Raw genomic sequence first — 19,977 nt, forward strand, 5'->3', positions numbered from 1 at the left:
CTTGAGCATGTCAGGAGGTGCCTGGGACGGGTGCGCTTCGAAGGAACAAGACCTCAAACCTCCTGTCCAGGCTGGACAGGCTGAGAAGGTGGCCCGGCGAGCAAGGGGCTAAGGAGGAGCCTTGGTGAGGGCGCCCCATTCCAGTGGGGGTGATGGCCACGTTAAGGTGTGCAGAAAGGCAGCAACCAGGTGGACAACCAAATCTCATTTATTGGGGGAATGGGGCACTAGGGGTTGGCCTGGGGCCGCCTCACTGCACTGCTTGTTCGTTGGCACTGCTTCCTGAGTCCTGAGGCTTCATCACGTCAGGCAGCTCCGGTGGGCTGGAGAAGGGCTCAATGCGCAGGGCCTCAAACGCCTCATCTGGTGGACAGAGGAGTGGGGAGAGATGGAGGGGGTGGCCACCTCTAGCTTATGAGGACCTCTGAGCACATACCTGCCCCCCAAATCTCCTCTGTAACCCTGATTTCTCCACACCCCACTGCCAGGACCCAGTGGCCCCACTGGATCCTGCCCCCTCCATCCCCAAGTCTGGCCATCCTGGGCTCTTCTCACCCTGTGCAAATGTCAGTGAGCCCATGGGCTGGCCTGCATCCTCTTCTATCTCCCCTCACCTGGTCTTCCCCATCTCCTTGTTCCAGTCCTCTCTACCAAATGGTGATTTTTAATGTTAATCCAGGCGATTCCTCCTGCACTATATTTTCCCAGCTTCCCATCACACTGAATAAAACCTCAGATCTATGCCATTCTCTCTCCACATGTGCCCTCGGGTTCCCCCTGTTCTCTTTTAGTGCCTCAGAGCCTTTGCATTTACTGGTCCCAGCTTGCCACCCAGAATGGCTGGCTGCTTCTGGGCCTTTAGGGCTCCACTCAAACAGCACCTCCTCACAGAAGCCTTCCCCAACCACTCTGTAAACAATCACTGCATCCCAACGCCCCTGAGAAGGCCCATCTGTCCAGCTGCTGTCCACACTAGAACAGTGGCTCCCGAGAGGCCTTCTCTGTTTTGTTCCTGCTGCCACCTCGGAGCACATGAACTTTTCTCCTGTAGTTTTACCCACCTAGGAAATAACTCCCTTCACCTGGCCCAGTAGGTAGGCCTGGTGGTGGCCAGAGATGCTGCTCAACATTCTACAGTGCCCAGGACAGTACCACAGTCAACTAGACCCAGATGCCAACAGTGCTGAGGCAGACACCTGGCCCTGCTTGGTGATTCTTCAAAGCCTCAACTCCGCAGTGACATTTCTTGTCTTCACCTCTAACATTCTTTAGAAATAGTCTGGACAGTGCCATTTAACCAGTGAGTTGATACTATTGTCTTCCTAACCAAGCAGCCAGTCAGCCAGTTTCCAGGCCAGAGAAGGGCTTTGTCCTGCTGTGAGCTACACAAGGAAACAGCTTCCCACCCAGAAAGGCATTTTTGCAAGTGAAAGCCAGTGGGGAAAGCAAAAAACAGCCAGTCCTCAGTCTGCACAGAGGCTCCCTAAGGAGCAATCCCCTGCCTGAGGGGTGATGACAACTCAGGGTCCACACTCACTGCCACGTTCAATGCTGTAACTGGGGGGTCACAGGGAAAGAAATCACCTTCCTGTGCTGTGATTTTTTTCATCTGTAAAGTAGGTCTATCAATACCTTCTCAGAGTTGCTACAAGCCTATGGGGTAGGGTGCCTTTGTTCAAATTAGAAAAAAGACTTCCTCCAAGAGAAGGCAGCCTGGCCTTGGCTTAGGAAGCAGAACTTTCAGCCTTCTGCCCACCTCCCGACCACCACCAACCACCAAAGAGGACAGTCCTGCACAGGGCATGACCTGTACAAAGTCTGGCAGCCCGGCCCCTGCCTCAGCATCACCGGGAGGGGCAGAGGAACCCACAGAAAGGCCCCTAGGGTCTGACTGCTGAGCGCTCAGGCCAGGGCCTGGTGTGCCTGGGAGCTCGCGCTGCCTCCCAGGCCGGCCCTAGTATCACACCCCTTTATGGAGATGGGGACTCGGGTCCTGGAGGGCCAGGGAAGTGTGAAGTAGCCACCCAAGGACACAGCTACCAAGGCCTGGCACAGATTTCCTTATGAAACTGAAAAGTGTGCTAAGACTGCTTCTCCCTCAGCCCTTGCTAACATTTTCTTACAAGAAGCCAGAAAAATAATTCATTGTAACTTCATCCACATTGACCCATTCACACAGCCCCTGGGTCCACAGCTATGAAAACACCCTACATCCCCTGTTTAAGTTTCCAGAGATAAAACTTAAATCTTTGGAGGGGAAGGAGGTACACTGGAGAGAAGCCAGCCACTCCCACCCCTCAGGTTTCTAAACTGTTCAGGGCAGCAGTGGTTGAAGGGAGTTCAGGCTCTGGAGCAGGCAGGGCTAGATCTGAATTCTGGATCTGGTAGTCCCAGCAAATGACCCGACCTCCAGACTCAGTCTACTCATCCTTTAAATGGGCACAAGTCTGGCCTGCACAGCAACACTGGGTGATCCACTGCAGACAGTGCCCAGTTATGGTGCCCAGCTCAGGCAAGGTTCTGGCAGCCTGCATCGGAACCATGGCTCCCTACTTGACTGCTGTCAAGTCCCAGTTTCTATGTCTCCAAAATGGAGACAGCAGGGAGTCCTCACCTACCAGAGCTATCGTGAGGATTAGATGGGACAACGGCAATAAAACAGCACACAGCCAGGTACTCAGGAAGCCTACTTAAGATGGTATCATGACTAGCGATCTTGGAATCCTTCATGAAACAGGCTTCAGTTTCTACAAGCATCTTGTTTTCTTTTTTAATGAGGAAACAAATACACTGTCACATGACATCGCCTGCACTTTGTGGACAGGGAAGACATTGTGCTGGAGGCCGGGAGGAACAACTGCAGGCTCCCTGATGACCCCTTTCTCTGGCTGTTTCCACCCTGCCTGGCTGCCCCTCACCTGCCCGGAAGGCAAGCCCCACGGTGGCTGGGGCCTGCGGCCGCGCGGTCTGACTGGTGAAACCACACTCGCCCAGTGTCTTGCCGTCGTCCAGAAGCTGATCGTCCTGAGGAGAGAGACAGACATGGTCTTCGGAGAGGTCCCAGGAGGGGCAAATCCCAAAGATTTCTCTGGTCAGCAACTACAGTGGAAGTTGGAAGACGGAAGGGAGAGAGTCCCAGGTAGTGCCCAGGACCATCCCAGAGCGCACCGGCTTCCAGGGCCACCCCCAAGACTTTCCAGATATGAACCTCCCAAGTAGGGCTTTCGAACTCTTTTTTTACCTAGTCTCCAGGTGAATCTAGTTTCAAGGGCCGGTGACCCAGTTTGGCCACAGGCAGACCTGATTTGAATCCTAGCTCTTCCACCTTGGACAAAATGGTTATTCTTTTTTAAGGGAAGTTTGCTTATCGGCAAAATGGGGTTTACTGGGACTCCCAACTAAAAAGGCAGCCTGGAGGTGTCACTGAGTGAAGGGGGCACAGAAAGCAACCAGGACAGCGTGCGAATAAGCACAGGCAGCAGGAAGGGTCCTCATCCGGGAAACTCCAGCATCAGGGAGGAAAGGCCTTTATGAAGGGAGTGGAGGCTCAGCCTGGAGCAAAAGATTAGTTTCCCAGTTTCCAGCCAGAATCAGATCAGTGCACCTAGTAAGGGCCCTCCTGCTGCAGTAGACTTGAACCAGGGACCCCACAACACACTGGATTCCTCAATGAAAACCCCCAGTCCCTAGCCATTCTTGCTGAATAACTGCAGTTGGTGCCTAGGGTGAAAAACGGGGAATCAGCAGGAGACTGGAGGTAATAAACAGTTATTGGGGGAAGAAATGGTGGGACCTGACTCATCTCCACACCCTCCACTTCTGTGTATTAAGGATTCTGATGGGCCTGCAGAGGATCATGGGCATCGGGGTTCAAATCCTGGCTCTGCCAATGACCTTGGGCTGGTTGAGTGGCCCCCTCGCCGAGCCTCAGTTTCCCTAACTGCACAGCAGGGCTATCAAGAGACTGGACGCCGCGGGCAAGACCGCCGTTGCGTCCCACGCGCGGCCGGCCGGGCAGCGCACGCACCCCCGGGCCCCGACAACCGCCTCACGCGGGGGGTTCCGGCGCTGTTTACATCAACTAAGCGGCCGCTGTACGCCCACCGCTGGGCTCGGGTCGGCGGTTCCGGGCAGCACCGGCACGCCCGGCACCGGGGGCCGCACCTTGTACAGCCGCTGCTCGTCGGGCGGCCGCTTGAGGATGCCCTCGACGATGCGCTTCAGCTCGAACACGGTGCTCGACTCCTTGGCGTCCGTGAAGATGGTGGTCTTGTGGCGCCGGATCATGAGGAACACGTCCTGGGGACGGCGGGACGGCGTGAGCGCCGAGCACCGGCCCCCCGCGCGGCCCGCCGCCCCCGCCGCCCCCGGCCCCGGCCCCGGCCCCGGCCCCGGCCGGCCGCCCCTCCCCCCGCGCCCGCTCACCATCGCGGCGGTTGCCTCTCCCCTAGACGCGCCGGCGCGGCCGCGCTCCGCCCCGTTCCCGGCAGCCCGCGCGCCGGTCCCAGCGTGCCCCGCGGCCAGCGGCCCCGCCCCTGCCCCCTCCCTGCCGCCGCCATTTCAAGCGCTCCGCGAGCGAGTCGCTCGAACCGGGCGTTCGGCCGCCATCTCGGCGCCACGCTGCTGAGGAGTGCCGGTTGGCAGGGCGGCCGAGATGGTGGGAGTAGGACAGAGACCCAGCGTGGGGCGATGGCGCCATCTTGGGAGTGGCAGAAGCGAGATCCCCATTTGATGCAGTCAGGGGAAGGCCTGGGCGCAGATCAGCTTTTTGGGAGATGTCGGGGGCGAGTCTCGCGAGTGTAAGACATTCACACATCCCAGCGAAAGTGGATGGATCCGGTGCGTTTTGGTCATCAGGGCGGCAAGACATTGAGATCTGGGCTGCCACATTGGGGTGGGGGGTCTGATTCATTGCGGGGCTCCCTGACGGCCATTTTGAGAAGGTTGTAAATCCTGTGTCTTCCGGCGAGGCCGGACGGTCCCCATATCCCCGCCCTGTCCTTAGGTGCCAAGATTGTTTACATGTTCAGAGCGGCCTTCTGGCCTTTCGAGCCCGGGGGCTGCTGCTGCGGTTAGGGATTGGCCGGGTGAACTCTCCGGGAAGAATCAGCAGGCATGGCCGAAGTTGGTGCTTCCCGGGGGGAGGAGAGGGGAGCGCCCGGCCCAGGACCCTCGGGCACCAGCCAGCCTCCCTGCATAGGTCCGCTTGCATTCCGGATGAGCCTGTAGACTTGATTTCCCCGGTTGGCCGCCTTAACTACGGGGCATCCCTATCGACAGCCTAGGTCCTCCATGGGCTTTGGACACTGCCCTGAGTCGCCCCAAATTGCAGTTTCACTAGAGCAAGGGAAGGAGACTTTTCTGTCACTTAAGCACTGCCCAGGAGATGGGGAGCCTCAGCTCGGTCACTGGTAAGTGTCAGAGAAGGCTTGCCGTGGCACCTGCAGAGCCAGTGGATGACCCTGGACGCCAGCCAGCTCTGCAGTCGTTGGGGCTGCAATTTGAGAATTCCTGAGGATGGGCAGAATCTGAAGATGCTGCTGCTTTGGCTCTGATTCAAGCTGGTGCTGAACAGCTCTGGGCTCAGACCAGAGTTGGTAACGTTTGTAGGTCCTCACCAAGAGTCAGCACTCAATAGACGTTTCCTAAACTGTAACCATAGTTATTGTTATCTTTTACTTCTAGCTTCTGGCTCCTCAGGAGCCCTCGAAGTCCCCTCCCCTCCTGTGACTCTTCTCACTCTGAGCCTGGGCAGGTGTGAGCCAGGAGACAGGGAACACATAACCGGTGGGGCAAGTCCTTGGCCTAGGCTGAAGATTTCCTTAATCTCAGTATCTTTGTACAGGGGGAGTCAGAGGATTTAGATCCTCTGTTTCTGATGAGAGAGAGGAAGGGGAGGGTGGACAGTGACCAAGAGGTTCTCAGAGGCAGCCAGCAGACCTCCCAGAATGTGGCAGGTGAAGATGGAGTTCAGGGGTGTCCTGAAGGAGAGGTGGCCTTTCCGCCCATGATGTTCTGGCCAGCCGCAGCTGTGGCACATGGTCCTGGATCTGGGATCGATTGGAGACCAGCATATAGACCTCGGGCTGGGTTGTTTGGGCTGCTCCAGGTCGGGATGCTCACAAGGAGTCACCCTGGGAGATTGGGGAGTGGGGCAGCCCCCTCAGCCCCTGTCCCTTCCCTCTGAAGGTCATGCCTGTCCCCATCTGTGCTCCAGAAATCCCTTGGGTTCACCCAGGTTATTAGCTGGGATCTTGGACAAGGCGCTGAGCCCCTGCTTGTCTTTCCATCCAACAAGGGGAATGCACAATTGGGCCCCACAGGACATTTGGGAGCATCGGTGAACTAATGTGTACAGGGCATAGAGCCAAGGTTTAGGTAACAACTGGTGACAGATTAAGGCTGTCTCTGCTGTCTGAGGCCACCCAACTTGGGGGAGGTGGTGAGTAGGATGGGGGCCTACCTGACTGCACATCTCATGGTGCTGTCCACTATCAAGTGGACAGGGTGGTGGAGGAGGTGATGGCAGACCACCGTGTCATTAGGTGTAGTGGACACCCTCTGTAGTTGGGAATGGACTCGGGAGTGGGGGTTGGGCTGGGTTCTCATTGGGTGCAGGTCTTCCTTCCTGGGGGCTATCACTGTGAAAATATGAACAGTCAAGTGAGTTGTCCTCCCCACAAATCCAGTGATGCCAGAAAACAAGATGTGTTCCATCAGGCTGAAGCCCAAAACAAAACGGGGTTGGATGGCCATGTCTCAACAGGAAGCCATGGCGTTATTCTGTGTCCTTGGAAAAATCACAGGCACATCTGCTCTCTGAAGCTGAACTGGTTCCTGTTACCTTCCTGCTACTGCTGCCCGGCAAGGGCTGGGAAATCACCCAGTCAGCTGTGGCATCAGCCAGTCAAGACTGAAGAAGCTTGCATCCAGTATTTACATAGACCAATGGGCACCTGGGCAGGAACTTTTTTATTTTTTAGTCTTTTTTTTTTTTTTGGTTGGAGGTACTTTTTTCTATAAAAATAACTTCTTTGTTTACCTGGAGTGTGGTTTTGGTTCATAGACAAAGGCTGTGTCTCCTGGGTTGCAAACTGCTTTTCTGCAATAAAGCTCTCAGTTTTTTTGTTTTCCAATAAAATTTGATAACCTCACACAGAATGGGAGTCTCAAGGTGGTGGACAAGCTGGCTGGCAGGCTACTCTTCTCTGCCCAGGGAGGCCTCCTGGGCCCTTTGCGCCCCTCTTGCCCCAACCACGCTCACTGCAGGGTCCCCTCCCCAGCCTCCCAGCTAAGCCTATAGGGTCTTAGCCTTGTGGGCCCTGCTCACCTGCCTTCTTTATTTTAGGGGGCACTGGTTAATAAATAGTAATTATCCAGTGACCACTAGTTATTCGTGTGCCTCTTATTTGTAGTGTTTTACAACCACTCTCATCCATAAGGGAAGGGACCTGCTGGTGGGGTTAGAGTCAGTTGCTCCAGTTCAAGTCAGGCTCCACCTCTTAGTCGCTGTGGGCCTCAGGCCATGTCACCCAATCTCTCAGGGCTGTTTCCCCATCCCTGCAATGGGATATAAGAAGACCTCACAGGCGTTCTGAGATCAGCAGAGAGCAAGCCCAGGCCTGGAAGAGCCGTGGATCGCAGACGGGGAATCCCAGGGAGAATCCTTGGGAGAGGCCGGGCCACCTGCCTGCAGCACCACCACCCAGGGCGGGCGGGCAGCAGGGAGATACCCACCCTGAGCAGGAGCTCAGTGCTCCCTGTGCTCATTCCCAGCACCGGCCCCTGCTGCCTCCCCCGCGCGGGCCCCGGTGCTCCTCTCCCAGCGGCACAGTCTCCAGGCAGGTCAGAGGTCAGCCTGCCGTGGCGCGGTCAGGGGCAGGAGGTGGCTGATCATCCCCCCTGACCTTGCTGGCAGATGGGATGCAGCACACAGGGTAGGGCACCGCCGAGCCTGCCTGGCGGGAAAGAGCTGCCACCTCCAGAAAAATGAGGGCCGGGAAGCGACCTGTTGGGAGGAGGAGGGAGCCGAGGGCTGCTGGCCTCTGCATTCCTCGCGGGCCGCCTGGGTGTGACTCCATTCTCTCAGGCTGTCAGGTGAGAACCCCAGGGTGGTGAGTAAAGCCCCCACGCAGCGTCTCCTAAGGGCTGAACCCAGTCACTGGCCTCTCCCGCCCTGCCGACTCCTGCCCCTCCCACTCCTGGGATGCCCCGCTAAGCTCCCAGGTTACACTTCACAAACACTGGGCTCTCTGGGTGAGGACCCATTCCTCAGATCACAGCAGGTCAGAGGCAGAGGCAGCCAGGCTCCCAGCCCCTGGCTTGCCCTGGTCTCAGTGCCTTGGGAGGCACCCTGGGGAAGGTCTCTTGGCTGGCACTAGGCTGAGGGAGGGCGGGAGGATGGCCGGCATCACCCAGCAGAGGCCACCAGGGTCCCACAGCTTTTTGCAGGCTGGCCTGCCACAGCCATGCCCTGTCCAGGGCACCCCAGTCCCCAGTGAACCCCAGGGCCAGCAAAGCTCTGCTCCAGACAACAGCCCTCAGCCTGGGGGGTAAGTGGCCTGGAGCGCCCTTGCTGCCATCCACGGACCAGCCCTGCCCGCCTGGCTTCGCTCAGCAGCGACCACCCAGTGTAGCCACCTTCTACCCTGGGAGAAAAGAAGGGAGGAGACGAGGCTCAGCCTGTCTGGGGGCAGCTACGCTCAGGCCTGCTCTGCTCCCTGCACCTCCCACCATGATCTGCTCCCCCACCTCCCCACCCCCCTGCCATCAGCTCCGAAGATTAGATTTTGGATTTTCTAAGTTTTGTTTGGCTTCTTGTTCCTTCTGCAGTTCTGCAAACTGAGCTATATCTACTGGGATGGGGGTCCTTGGCCTGGGGCCGAGGAGATGGCAGGGAGGGGATGGGACACCAGGTGCCAGGCATTCAAGGGCAGGCAGACGGCTGCGAAGGGCCTAGGCTGGCCTCCGGATGCAGGTGGGCGGGAGGGGCCCTGGCCAAGGCTAGGACATAGCCCAGACCCCTCCTGGGTGGGCATGGGGTTAAGGACAGAAACAAGCGCAGCAGAAGCTCTAGCTAGTCATGCCTGGGGCTTCTGGCCCTTCTGGACAGAGGGCATGATTTCAGGTGCCCTGGAGTCCTGAGCCTCTTAGAGTACTTGGGAAGGCCCTCCCCACCCCCCAGGGCACCTCCATCACAGTGGAGCAAAATCTATAGTAGGTTTCTGATTCTATTGCTATGTAACAAACGACTATACACATAGCAGCTTAAAACAACACAAATGTATTAAATTGCAGCTCTGAGGGCCAGAAATCTGGGTAGCTCAACTGGTTTCTGCTTAGGGTGTTGGTGTGATGGGGCTCTCATCTGGAGGCTGAGGGGAGAACTTGCTTCCCAGCCCTTCGGGGTGTTGGTGGGGTTTGGTTCCTTGCTGCAGCGGCTGGCGGTCTGCCTCCCTGCGGGCTGTGCCTGGGAGCTGCCCTCGGTGTCCAGAGGCGGCTCACAGCTCCACGCCATGTGCTGCTCCCCCGCCCCAAGCCAGCAACGGACTCGTCTTCTTGGCATTGAGTCCCTCCCACATTTCAGATTTCCCTGACCTCCTCCAGAAAAAGAGGGGCACACAGGCCAGATGGGGCACTAGCTCGCTCGCCCGTCTCCGGGTGCCCAGGCCTAGCCCTGGCAGAGTGGAGAAGGGTAAATATGAGTGGGAAGGTGGGGAAGGAAGTGTGAGACCCCTGGATGGACATATGGATGAATGGTTGGCCTCTCAGCTTTACCAGGCTTTTGAGGCTCAGGGCAGAGGGGCAGGGCAGGGCTGGGGATAGGATATGCAGGTCCCCAGAGGAACCCAGCAGCTGAGGGACCCCAGGATCTGGCTCCAGGTCAGTGTCACTGCATCAAAGGGTGAGGCGAGCCTGAATCCAGGGGCTGTAAGTGGCCACGTTGGTATAGACGCCTGGACGGTTGGGCAGGGCACAGCCCTTGCCCCAGCTCACCACGCCCACCAGGACCCAACGCCCGGACATCACACAGGTCAGGGGTCCCCCAGAGTCACCCTGCAGGAGAACGGCAAGCTTAGGTCCCAGCTTCCAGGGATTTCAGATGGCAGCTCTGGGGCTACAGTGCCCACCGGGTGCCTCTGGGCTGGGAGCCAGGATGCGGAGCCTCGAGGTGGCACTTTGTGGGTCCTGGGTGTTAGGGAGTAGGTGGTGGGCATGTAAGTGTGAACTCTGGGGGTTCCAGGAGCTTTGCACACCTGGCAGGCATCCTTGTGGCCCTCAGGGTAGCCTGCGCACAAATTCCCTGGCTGCACTATGTGTTCGCTGCGCGGCACGTCGGTACCCATGTGGTAGAGGCGGTCACAGGTGCGCGGGTCCAGCAGCGGCACCCTTACTCCCTGCAGAGGTCGCCACTCTGGGAGTGGCACTGGGTGAAGAAGGGGGCCTTCTGAGAGCTGGGAGAGGCCAAGGCCAGAAGTGGGGCTTGCGGGGAGAAGACCGACCTGAGTCGGACCTGCCGCCGGGATCCCCGGGTCCGATTGGGAGGTTTAGGTCCCAGATTGGGCAGCGGGATACTGAGATTCCTCAGATCTCCCGCCCCTCCCCCGGGGTCCCCGTGCCCGCCCTCTGTCTCACCTCCTGGGCGGAGGCTGCCCCAGCCAGTGACCCAACAGGGCGCGCCGCGTGGAGGGCGGGCGCCGGGCTCCGGGAGGCAGACGGGCTGGACTCGGGCGCCCAGGGGCACCGGGCGGCGCAGCTGCAGCAGCGCCAGGTCGCCGCGGGCCTCGTCCTCGGAGTAGTCGGGGGCCAGCAGCACCCTCCGCACGCGCGCCGAGAGCGCGCGGGGCCAGGCGGGCCCCAGGCGCAGCGCGCCTAGGCGCACGCGGTACTCGAACGGCAGCGCCCGCCTGCGAGACGGGCTCCTTACGGCGGCCTTTCTCCACCCCGCAGCGCCCCGTCCCCTGGCCCTGCTCTCCCCCACACCCCGTCGGGGCCCCGGGGGCAGGGAGCGCCCGCGCCGAGATGGCGGCGGCCAGCTGACCTGGGGAAGCAGTGCGCCGCCGTCAGCACCCATCGCGGGGCGAGGAGCGAGCCCCCGCACACGTGCGCCCCGCGGTGCTGGACGCTCGCCTGCCACGGCCACTCTCCGTCCTGGGCATCCTGGCCGCCGATGATCCTACTCGACAAGAGCGGCTGCCCGCAGGCTGCGAGAAGACAGGCGGGCGGAGGCCTGGGCGCCTGGTGGGCAGGGCCGGGAGACACAGGGCCCAGGCCACGGGAGGCTGGGCGCCAGGCCCGGGACGGGCGGGGGCTTCCTTACCTGCAGACTCCAGTGTCCCAGCAGCACCTGGAGGAGGGAGCAGCGGAGGGACCGGGTCACGGACTCGGTGTCAGATAACAGGGTGAGGGAAAAGGGGATCAGAGATCAGGAAGGAGGGTGAAACGTATTTGTCACACTGACCTGGTGCCAAGCTTTTATGCAGTGGCTTACAGGGTTTCACCCACCCGCCCCAGAGGACTGTGAGGTGACCCCTTTCACAGAGGGGCACAGCTGGGCCTGGAGTGACCGAGAGGACCCGAACCCTTGGAGCCAAGATTGAGACGCCATGTGCTGCTCCCCCGCCCCAAGCCAGCAACGGACTCGTCTTCTTGGCATTGAGTCCCTCCCACATTTCAGATTTCCCTGACCTCCTCCAGAAAAAGAGGGGCACACAGGCCAGATGGGGCACTAGCTCGCTCGCCCGTCTCCGGGTGCCCAGGCCTAGCCCTGGCAGAGTGGAGAAGGGTAAATATGAGTGGGAAGGTGGGGAAGGAAGTGTGAGACCCCTGGATGGACATATGGATGAATGGTTGGCCTCTCAGCTTTACCAGGCTTTACCCTGGAGTGCTCGCGGGGGGGCAGGCCACCTGGGAGCCGGGGTCTCTGGTCAGCACCCCAGCCCCTGTCCCCACTCACCCAGAAGCAGTAGGAAGAGCAGGACCTGGAGGCAGAAAATCCCCCTCATTCTGTCTTCAGGGCCAGGCTGGGTAAGGGTGGCCCCGCGGAGGCTTGCGCTTCGGAGGGAGCCTGCAGGGGGAAAGAGAGCAGGGTCCTGGGCCAGCGCCCCGAGACCCTTCTGTCTCCCTCAGCCCCTGGTTGGTCCTGGACCTGTCCCCGTGGCCCAGGCTCTGGGGACCATCCCTGCGCCTCAACTCCTGCAAGATTTGGCCGCCCTGGAACCCAGCGTGTCCTTCCCAAGCTGTTTTCATTGCCCTGGTAGTCCCTGCACCCTGCGGTCACCCTCACGGCAGGCTCCTTCCCTGCTGACTGGGCTAGGGAGGACCTGGGCACTTACAGGGCCAGGAGGGGCGGGGGCCTGGCCAGGGGGTAATCAAGGGCCAGGGAGGGGCTGCGGCTCCACTAGTCCAGCCTGGAACAAAGATGCTTTGAGCAGCGCTTCCGAGGTGGCAGGAAAGGGACACCGGAGTTTCTGGCCCGGCTTGAGCCACAGTGCTGAGAGCTGAGAGGGGGGCGCCTAGGCCCAGCCGGGCACTGCAGGGAGGGGAGGGCCCCGGGCAGGCTGGGAGGCTCTGGTGGACCCTTGGCAGCTCACCTCTGACCCCGGCTCCTTGTAGTGCTGGTGGCCAGGGCCTAGGAGCCCTATTGTTTGTCCAGAAATTCTGCTTGGCCAGCCCCACGGGAAGACCAGCCCCTAGGTCTGTTGGAGCACACTGGCTTGCAGGTGGACACAATTCCCGATGGGGAACAGATGGCTTGAAGCTGGCACCACTCCTTGCTTGACCAGAGGCAGGAGCCCACCACCCAGGCTCTGAGCCACCAGAGGCCACTGCCTGCTGCTGGAGGAGGACAGGCCAACCCTGGCAGGCAGTATGGCAGGGCAGCGCTGCATGTGGCAGGTCTGGGGTGACCAGCATTCAACAGCACCACCTCCAGCAACATGAGACCCAGGGCAGGGAGGGCTCTGCTCAGGGTCAACCAAAAGGGCCTTTAGGGGAGGCTAGATGGGGCCGCCCTCAGGTTTCAGCTCCTGGGGGGATGGGAGCTAGAGTCGAGTGCAGACCCTACCCCTGGGAATCTGCTGGCCGCTCCCAGTCCAGCCTAGATAAGTCCACGGGCAGTGAGATGGACATGGGCCCTTGGGAGTGGGTGGCTCAGGCAGTCCTATCACCTTGTAAGCCTGGGTTTCCTCATTGTGACCAGGGAGAATAGAAGTTCCAGCCCCAGGGCGCTGCGGTAGGGCACAAGGCCCACGTGTGGGGCTGTACAAACCTGTGAGGCCATCAGAGGTGGGGCAGAGGTGAGGGGCACCCCAGGACTGCCCTACACCTCGCCACCCCTGGGGGGCGGCAGGAGGACTCCAAGAGACCCAAGACCCTCACTCCTTGTGCTCCCAGCACCTGGGGGTCTTGGGGAAACGCAGGGCTGCCCAACTGGCTCCAGGGCCATGTCTGCCCTGCCAGCCTGGTCCCTGGGCCATGCTGAGGCCGGGATCCAGGACCCAGTGCAGGGCCAGATGCGCGGAGGCTGTGCCCTCCAGCCAGGGGCCGCAGCACCGCAGCCTCCACAGGGGGCCTGCTCCAGCTTGGGCACCCATGCTCCCGGGACAGCCCTCAACCGTGGGGGGCAGGGAGGAAAGCCCGTGCCCAGCGCCCTTGTCCTCAGAAGCCTGTGTGGCAGTGCATGCCCGTGGCCTCAGGGGGCTCAGAGGGCAGGACTGCGCCACAGCTGCCCACCCATTAACCTCTGCGTCGGGCAAACGGCATCGGGTTTCCTTCCTCCCTGCCTCCTCTCTGGGCTGCTTGGTATCACCTCCCAGATAAACCACCCCGGTCCTGGTGCCAGGCTGGCCTTTGGGAGACCGTGGTGAGGCCCGAACGGCAGCATCTGAGTGATGGGGGTGCTGGCTGGCGTGTGGGGGTCGGGGCCACCTCCTCCCCAGGACCCTGGTGCTGCTAACGCCCTTCCACACATCACCTTCCTGAGTAAACGAACCAGAGTGGGCTGTGCTGTCTGCTGTGCAGTGCAGGTGGGACCAAGAGCCTTAGGGGTGGGCCCCGGGGGGGCACGGGTGACTGTGAGGGTGCCCAGGGAGCCCCCTGGGTCCACAGAATGCTCTGCAAGGTGTCAACACACAACACTTTTTTTCTATGAACACACAAAAGGGTTTAGTAGAAACGGGGCACAGGGGCACTGGGCCAATGCTCAGGGGCCCTGTGGGGCTCCGGCCAGCTACAGGACTTGGGGGGCACAGAGCAGGGCAAGCAGCAGCAGTGGGCAGGGCTCTGGCCTGGGAAGGCCGCTGCGCACCATCAGCATCCGGATCCAGTTGAAGTATCTGCTGATGTTGGTGTAGACCACGTGCCAGTTGGGCCTGCCGCAGCCCACTCCCCAGCTCACGATTCCAACCTGATACCACAGCCCGTTCCTCAACCAGACCAGGGTCCGCCCGAGTTGCCCTGGGGAGCAGCATGGGTGAGCCTGGCCCGGGGCAGGGCAGGAGGGGTTACAGGGAGGCCGGGAGGGCGGGAGGGGCTGAGCAGCTGGGCATATGGGGTACAAATCCTCCCCTCGGGAGTGCGCATGCCTCTTCAGTACCTGCAAAATGGGGTGCTGCCCCCCACCTCCACCCTGCATCCAAGACCAAAGGAGAGGCAGGGATCAGGCTTGGGTGTGGGGAGGTGGTTGTCAGGGGTGCAGAGGCCCTGGCTGGGGTGGGGAGGGACACTCACAAAGCAGGCATCCTTGAAGCCCTCGGTATCACCAGCACAGCCCATGTCCCCCCAGACGTCATAGGGGAAGGCGGGCTGCGTGTAGCGGTAGTTACAGATGGTGGTGTTTATGATGCCAACCTGCACCGCCTGGAGGATGTAGGGAGAAGGCAGCGCTGCCGAGGGGTTGAGGGGACAGAGGAGATGGGTTCAGGAGAGGATGCCTGAACCTCTCCTCTGCCATCTGGTCGAGGGGAGTGGCACAGGCTGCTGGAGGGGGGTGGTGTTCATGGGATGCCCTTTGTGCTGGGGCTGGGGCTCTGGCAGGTGCTCTGCTCTAGCCCAGCACCCCGCACACCATGGAGAGGAACAATGTCACCAAGGACCCGAGGGATGGACCAGAGGTTCCCTGGTCAGTTTCCCTGCATGCCGGTGGCGGCCTCTGCCCGAGCCAGTGGGGACCGACCTTGGCATGCACAGGGGCTAACACAGATGAGATGGTCTGGAAGTGATACCGCCCCAGGCGCTTGAGCAGGCAGAAGCCCAGGGGCCACTGTCCTCGGGCCCTTTCCCACTCCCAGGACCCCAAGCCCCGCTCTGTATGATATGCTCCTGGGGTCCTGCAGCTGGCTGAGGATGCGGCGCAGTCAGGACCCACTTTCAGGTAAGGGCAGATTCGGGGCAGGTCGCCCGTCCCTGCCCTGGGCCTGATGTGGACCACACCTGTCCACTTCCCGAGTCTGGCCCCAAGTCGCCCCCTGTCCTGCAGAGAATAGCACTACAAGCAGATACAGCCTCCTGTCTGCTGGGCACCCTGCTAGGCCCTCATGCATGGGTGCTTTTAAACCTCAGAACTACCCTATGAGGTGGGAACCATCATTGCCTGCTTTAGATGAGGAAGTGCCTCGCCCACAGTCTCCCAGCTAGAACAGGGCAGAGTCAAGGTTTACACAGGGTGGAAAATGGGTGTGTCCAGAGGTCACCTCCCACCTGGGATGAGAGTGGAGCCTGGGGCTGAAGAACCACCTGTCAGCCTTGGACCAGGGAGGGAGGGAGCCTGCCTGGCGGGGCCTCTGGCGCAGACCAACTCAGCCCTTCTAGAAAAAGGGAAAGGACCCCCAACTCCAGAGGGAGGCAGGCCTGGTGTTGACTTCTCTATCCCCCCTACCAATTCCAGATGTGTGACCTTCGGGACACACTACCCTCTCTGGGCTGATGAGTCCTGGCTTCTCCAGTACTCCTCTGGGGCCCCTGGCAATTGCCATTGCTCTCCAGGGCTCAACTGTACAGTACGTATAAAACGTTCCTGGTCTCATTTGCAGGTAAGCTCCTAAAGGAGGAGAGACCATCCCTGCTCATTGCTGAGTCTCCAGAGCCTAGAATAGTCCAGACACACAGTGTGCATGCATGGAACTTCAGTGAAGGCAGTGCAGGGATGGGCCGGGCCAGGGAGCCAGCAAGGGCAGGCTCAGCACTGGGACACGGGTCTGTGGGGCCAGAGCTCCTGGGCACTGAGCGAGGAGACCAGGGCGGAGGATGGCTTGGAACTGCGGGGAGAGAGAAGTGGGCTCAGTACTGTAAGAGCAGGCCTTGTGTGCAGGCGTGCAAAGCCAGAGTGTGGCACTGGGGGCGGGTGAGCACCACACTGAGGCCTTTCTGACACAGCCCTCCCACAACCCCAGCACCCCTGCAGGCTGAGGCTGGGCCCGGCTAGCCTCCCTCTGGACTCTGGCTTCTGGCTCACAGTCTCTGGAAGGGAGGGGTAACTGAGTGTGGACAGAAGTCCTGCCTTTGCCAGGGAGCCAGAGTGGACAGCAGGCCAGGAGAGAACGGAGCAGGCCCAGAGTTGGCCCAGCTGCACATGGACCGAGGTTGGGGCTAGGGCCCTGGTGCTGTGGGACAGATGACCAAGGGTTAACACCTTTTCCCCACCTGCCTGTCCCCAGCCTCACCCTGTTCTTCTTGGAGGTCTCCCCAGCCAGTCACCCAGCAGTCGGTCCGGTTCTGAAACTCGGAGGAGGAGGCCAGGACACAGACGGGCTGGATGTATGGACTGTAGGTGATGGAGGAGAACACCTCACCAGGGGGATGTCGTAGGCTGAAGCCCCCACATACATGGGGCTCAACACGATCTCCACCTGGTAGCGGTTGTAGTAAGCCTGCAGGTTCCACATGGATGGCCAGGCAGACAGCTCACCAAACTGAACTGTTCACTTTGAGAGATTCCTTTGCCTGGTGGAGAGGAGAGCAGTGAGGGGTCCTCAGAGGAGGGTGGGTCACCTGAGCACCCCTGGGGCCCACTTTGTGAGGTGACAGCCCGATGCTACTAGGGCTCCTCCCAGATACCACCGCAGGGCTCCTCACGGCCAGAGCACCCAGTGTAGACATGGCAGGCCGCCTGAGAGGCCACAGCCCAAAGCCCAGAGCCCGGGTAATGGGGGGGGCTCCCCCTGCAGTCTGATCTGGCCAGTCACTCAACCAGCCTGTCACCCCACAGAGCCGCCCTAAGAAAGAGCCAGCGGATGCACAGGCGCCAAAGCTCCGGAGTCACAACAGCTTCCACTGTGGCCGGCACACCCCACCTCCTCCCAGCCCGGGTCCACCTCCCTGGGGAGGTGGGAGGAGCACGGGGCCCTCCGTGCTGCAGTAGAGAAAAGGCAAGATGCACAAATGTGCCTCTGAATGTTCTGGAAGAACTAAAGTTCTGGAAGAAACTGAACCGGAATATGTGTGACTGTAACCGGCTGCTGATCAGCCTGGTGCTGAGTAGAACTGAGGACTGCATCTGCATGTCACGTGTGCGGGTCCCCGCAGACCCACCCCGCTCTAGGACTCACTTTTGGAAGCAGTGCGCAGCCAACAGCACCCAGCGGCGGTTGAGCAGGCTCGCTCCACAGTGGTGGGAGCCCCATACCCGCAGGCTGCCCTGCCCCGGCCAGCGCCCCAGCTCTACGTCTGTTCCACCCACCATGCACAAGTGGATGCTCCGCTGGCCACATGGCCCTGGGATGGATAGACGGACATGTGGCTGAACTGCAGCACAGGGGCTGCCCTGCCACCCTCACCCGCCCAGGTGTGCATAAGGAAGGGGCTCCCGGGAACTGCGCGTCCGGCATCCAGCCACCAAGGGAGGTGACCTGGGGACTCTCCCCATGTGGTCCGCAGGCGCCTGCCCCTTACACAGGAGCAGCGACGAGTTCTCGAAACCTGCAGCAGGGACAGGAAAAGATGGGGAGCCTCTGCGCTCCCGCCCAGGTGCCTCCGCAGGGAGGCACGTGTCCAGCTTGTCCTGATCCCGCAACTCTGCAGGGAGCACAAGGGGGTGAGAAGTGAGCCACCTCGGGGTGCATGCGCCCCCTCCCGCCCGCTGCCCCATCACCCCCGGGCCGCTGCAGCCCCCGCCGGAGCTCACCCTGCACCCCAAGGTCCACCCGAGCCAGCCGCTGCGCCAGCAACAGCACCCACACCCGTGCGCCCATGGCCTCCTCCCCCGTGCTGGGCGCACCCTCTGCTTCTGCCTGCCTGGGAGAGATGTATGTTCAGAACTTAGAGCGAAAATTTTTAAATGGGTGATTACATGAGCCACAGAGTGTACAGACTTGGAGAGGTATGCAAGACTGGCTCTGTGTTGGTCATTGCTTCAGCTGGGTGATAGATGTAAGGTGCTCTTTGTACTTGTCTGCATCTCTATGTTTTTACATTTTTCATAATAAAATGTGCTTTAAGCCACCATCCAAAAGACAAACAACAACAAATGCTGGCAAGGTTGTGGAGAAAGGGGAACCCTCCTACACTGCTGATGGGAATGTAAATTAGTTCAACCATTGTGGAAAGCAGTATGGAGATTCCTCAAAATGCTCAAAATAGAAATACCATTTGACCCAGGAATTCCACTTCTAGGAATTTACCCTAAGAATGCAGCAGCCCAGTTTGAAAAAGACAGATGCACCCCTATGTTTATGGCTGCACTATTTACAATAGCGAAGAAATGGAAGCAACCTAAGTGTCCATCAGTAGATGAATGGATAAAGAAGATGTGGTACATATACACAATGGAATACTATTCAGCCATAGGAAGAAAACAAATCCTACCATTTGCAACCACATGGATGGAGCTAGGGGGTATTATGCTTAGTGAAATAAGCCAAGTGGAGAAAGACAAATACCAAATGATTTCACTCATCTGTGGAGTATAAGAACAAAGGAAAAACTGAAGGAACAAAACAGCAGCAGAATCACAGAACCCAAGAATGGACTAGCAGGTACCAAAGGGAAAGGGACTGGGGAGGATGGGTGGGAAGGGAGGGGGATAACGGGGGGAAGAAGAAAGGGGGCCTTATGATTAGCATGTGTAGTGGGGGGGGCATGGGGAGGGCTGCGCAACACAGAGAAGACAAGTAGTGATTCTATAACATCTTCCTATGCTGATAGACAGTGACTGCAATGGGGTTTGTGGGGGGGACTTGGTGAAGGGGGGAGCCTAGTAAACATAATGTTCTTCATGTAATTGTAGATTAATGATACCAAAATTAAAAATTAAAAAAATTTAAATTTAAATTTAAAAAAAAAAGCACTTTAAGGAAAATAAAATAAAGGATTAAGATGAGGATCAGGCTGGGCTCCGATCCCCATCAGCAGAGCGGTGGGGAGGCGGGCGCGCCCTCGGGCTTGATTCCCTACACCCCGGGTCTTGCTGCCTCCGTGTGAACTGCCCCAGACTGAGCAAGTCTGAGGATGCAGAGGATCCGTCACTCTGCACGTTCCTAAGAGAAACTGGGAACATCATGAGAACCCCGGGGGAGAGGACTGAAGGCTCGTTGCTGAGTCAGGCGCTTCCCAGGTGTCCTCGTGCATTTGGGCTGCCGTACAAATACCACCAAATGTGGCAGGGGGCTCATACACAAACATTTATACCTTGCGGTTCCTTGGCGGGAAGTCTGAGATCACTGCGCTCGCGCGTTGGGCGTCTGGGGAGGGCCCACTTCTGGTCTGCAGCGGTCGCCTTTGCCCAGTGTCCTCACGTGACGGAATGGGCGGGGAGCAATCCAGCGTCTCTTTTATAAGGGCACTAATCCCATTCCTGAGGGGCTCCACCTCTGAACACGGTCACCCCAGAGGTTAGGATTTTGACATATGCATTTTGGGGGACTGTGGATAAAATGAGAGTTCCTGTGGCCAGGATTCTCACCTGGCCCTGGCTGACTAGCTCACTGCACACCTGTGGGCAATACATGGCTGTTGACTCTATATAAAGAGCTCTGCCCAGTA

General features: G+C 59.4%; 3 protein-coding genes and 1 long non-coding RNA gene across 4 annotated transcripts; 1 reads left to right on the forward strand and 3 right to left on the reverse strand.

The window, feature by feature from the left end:
- Positions 1 to 190: 190 nt before the first annotated feature.
- Positions 191 to 4,541, reverse strand: ELOB (elongin B). The gene is made up of 4 exons (XM_037024514.2): positions 4,426 to 4,541; positions 4,165 to 4,299; positions 2,919 to 3,024; positions 191 to 363 (listed from the first exon to the last, which is right to left on the reverse strand). Exons 1-4 carry the CDS (start codon positions 4,426 to 4,428, stop codon positions 251 to 253), a joined length of 357 nt encoding a protein of 118 aa, XP_036880409.1. The 5' UTR covers positions 4,429 to 4,541; the 3' UTR covers positions 191 to 250.
- A 159-nt stretch (positions 4,542 to 4,700) lies between these two features.
- Positions 4,701 to 7,384, forward strand: LOC118973567 (uncharacterized). Its single transcript, XR_005062976.2, has 2 exons — positions 4,701 to 4,839; positions 5,333 to 7,384. It is a non-coding gene; the product is annotated as an uncharacterized lncRNA (long non-coding RNA).
- A 1,883-nt stretch (positions 7,385 to 9,267) lies between these two features.
- LOC118973556 (serine protease 33) lies at positions 9,268 to 12,299 on the reverse strand. The gene is made up of 7 exons (XM_037024419.2): positions 12,281 to 12,299; positions 11,957 to 12,067; positions 11,321 to 11,347; positions 11,042 to 11,204; positions 10,636 to 10,907; positions 10,257 to 10,426; positions 9,268 to 10,056 (listed from the first exon to the last, which is right to left on the reverse strand). The coding sequence occupies exons 2-7, from the start codon at positions 12,003 to 12,005 to the stop codon at positions 9,898 to 9,900; spliced, it is 840 nt and encodes a 279-aa protein (XP_036880314.1). The 5' UTR covers positions 12,006 to 12,067; positions 12,281 to 12,299; the 3' UTR covers positions 9,268 to 9,897.
- Positions 12,300 to 12,870: 571 nt separating this feature from the next.
- Positions 12,871 to 18,188, reverse strand: LOC108401832 (testisin-like). The gene is given in 8 exon segments (XM_073214153.1): positions 12,871 to 14,439; positions 14,442 to 14,457; positions 14,731 to 14,885; positions 16,662 to 16,772; positions 16,775 to 16,941; positions 17,547 to 17,769; positions 17,890 to 18,012; positions 18,122 to 18,188. Coding segments are annotated over 8 exon segments (1,071 nt in total). The 3' UTR covers positions 12,871 to 14,230.
- Between the last annotated feature and the right edge of the window lie 1,789 nt (positions 18,189 to 19,977).

This window comes from Manis javanica, chromosome 10 (assembly GCF_040802235.1).
Source record: "Manis javanica isolate MJ-LG chromosome 10, MJ_LKY, whole genome shotgun sequence".
Taxonomy (NCBI): Eukaryota; Metazoa; Chordata; class Mammalia; order Pholidota; family Manidae; genus Manis; species Manis javanica.

Bases quoted from the DNA above. Each gene is read 5' to 3' on its own strand.
- ELOB (XM_037024514.2), bottom strand. The intron at 3,025-4,164 runs GTGCGGCCCCCG...CTCTCTCCTCAG, and splicing joins ACGAGCAGCGGCTGTACAAG to GACGATCAGCTTCTGGACGA. The intron at 364-2,918 runs GTGAGGGGCAGC...TCTGTCCACCAG, and splicing joins GGGGCTTGCCTTCCGGGCAG to ATGAGGCGTTTGAGGCCCTG.
- LOC118973556 (XM_037024419.2), bottom strand. From the start codon at position 12,005: ATGAGGGGGATTTTCTGCCTCCAGGTCCTGCTCTTCCTACTGCTTCTG. The intron at 11,348-11,956 runs GTGAGTGGGGAC...TCCCTCCTCCAG, and splicing joins GCTCTTCCTACTGCTTCTGG to GTGCTGCTGGGACACTGGAG. The intron at 10,908-11,041 runs GTCAGCTGGCCG...CCCGTCTCGCAG, and splicing joins GCGGCGCACTGCTTCCCCAG to GCGGGCGCTGCCGTTCGAGT.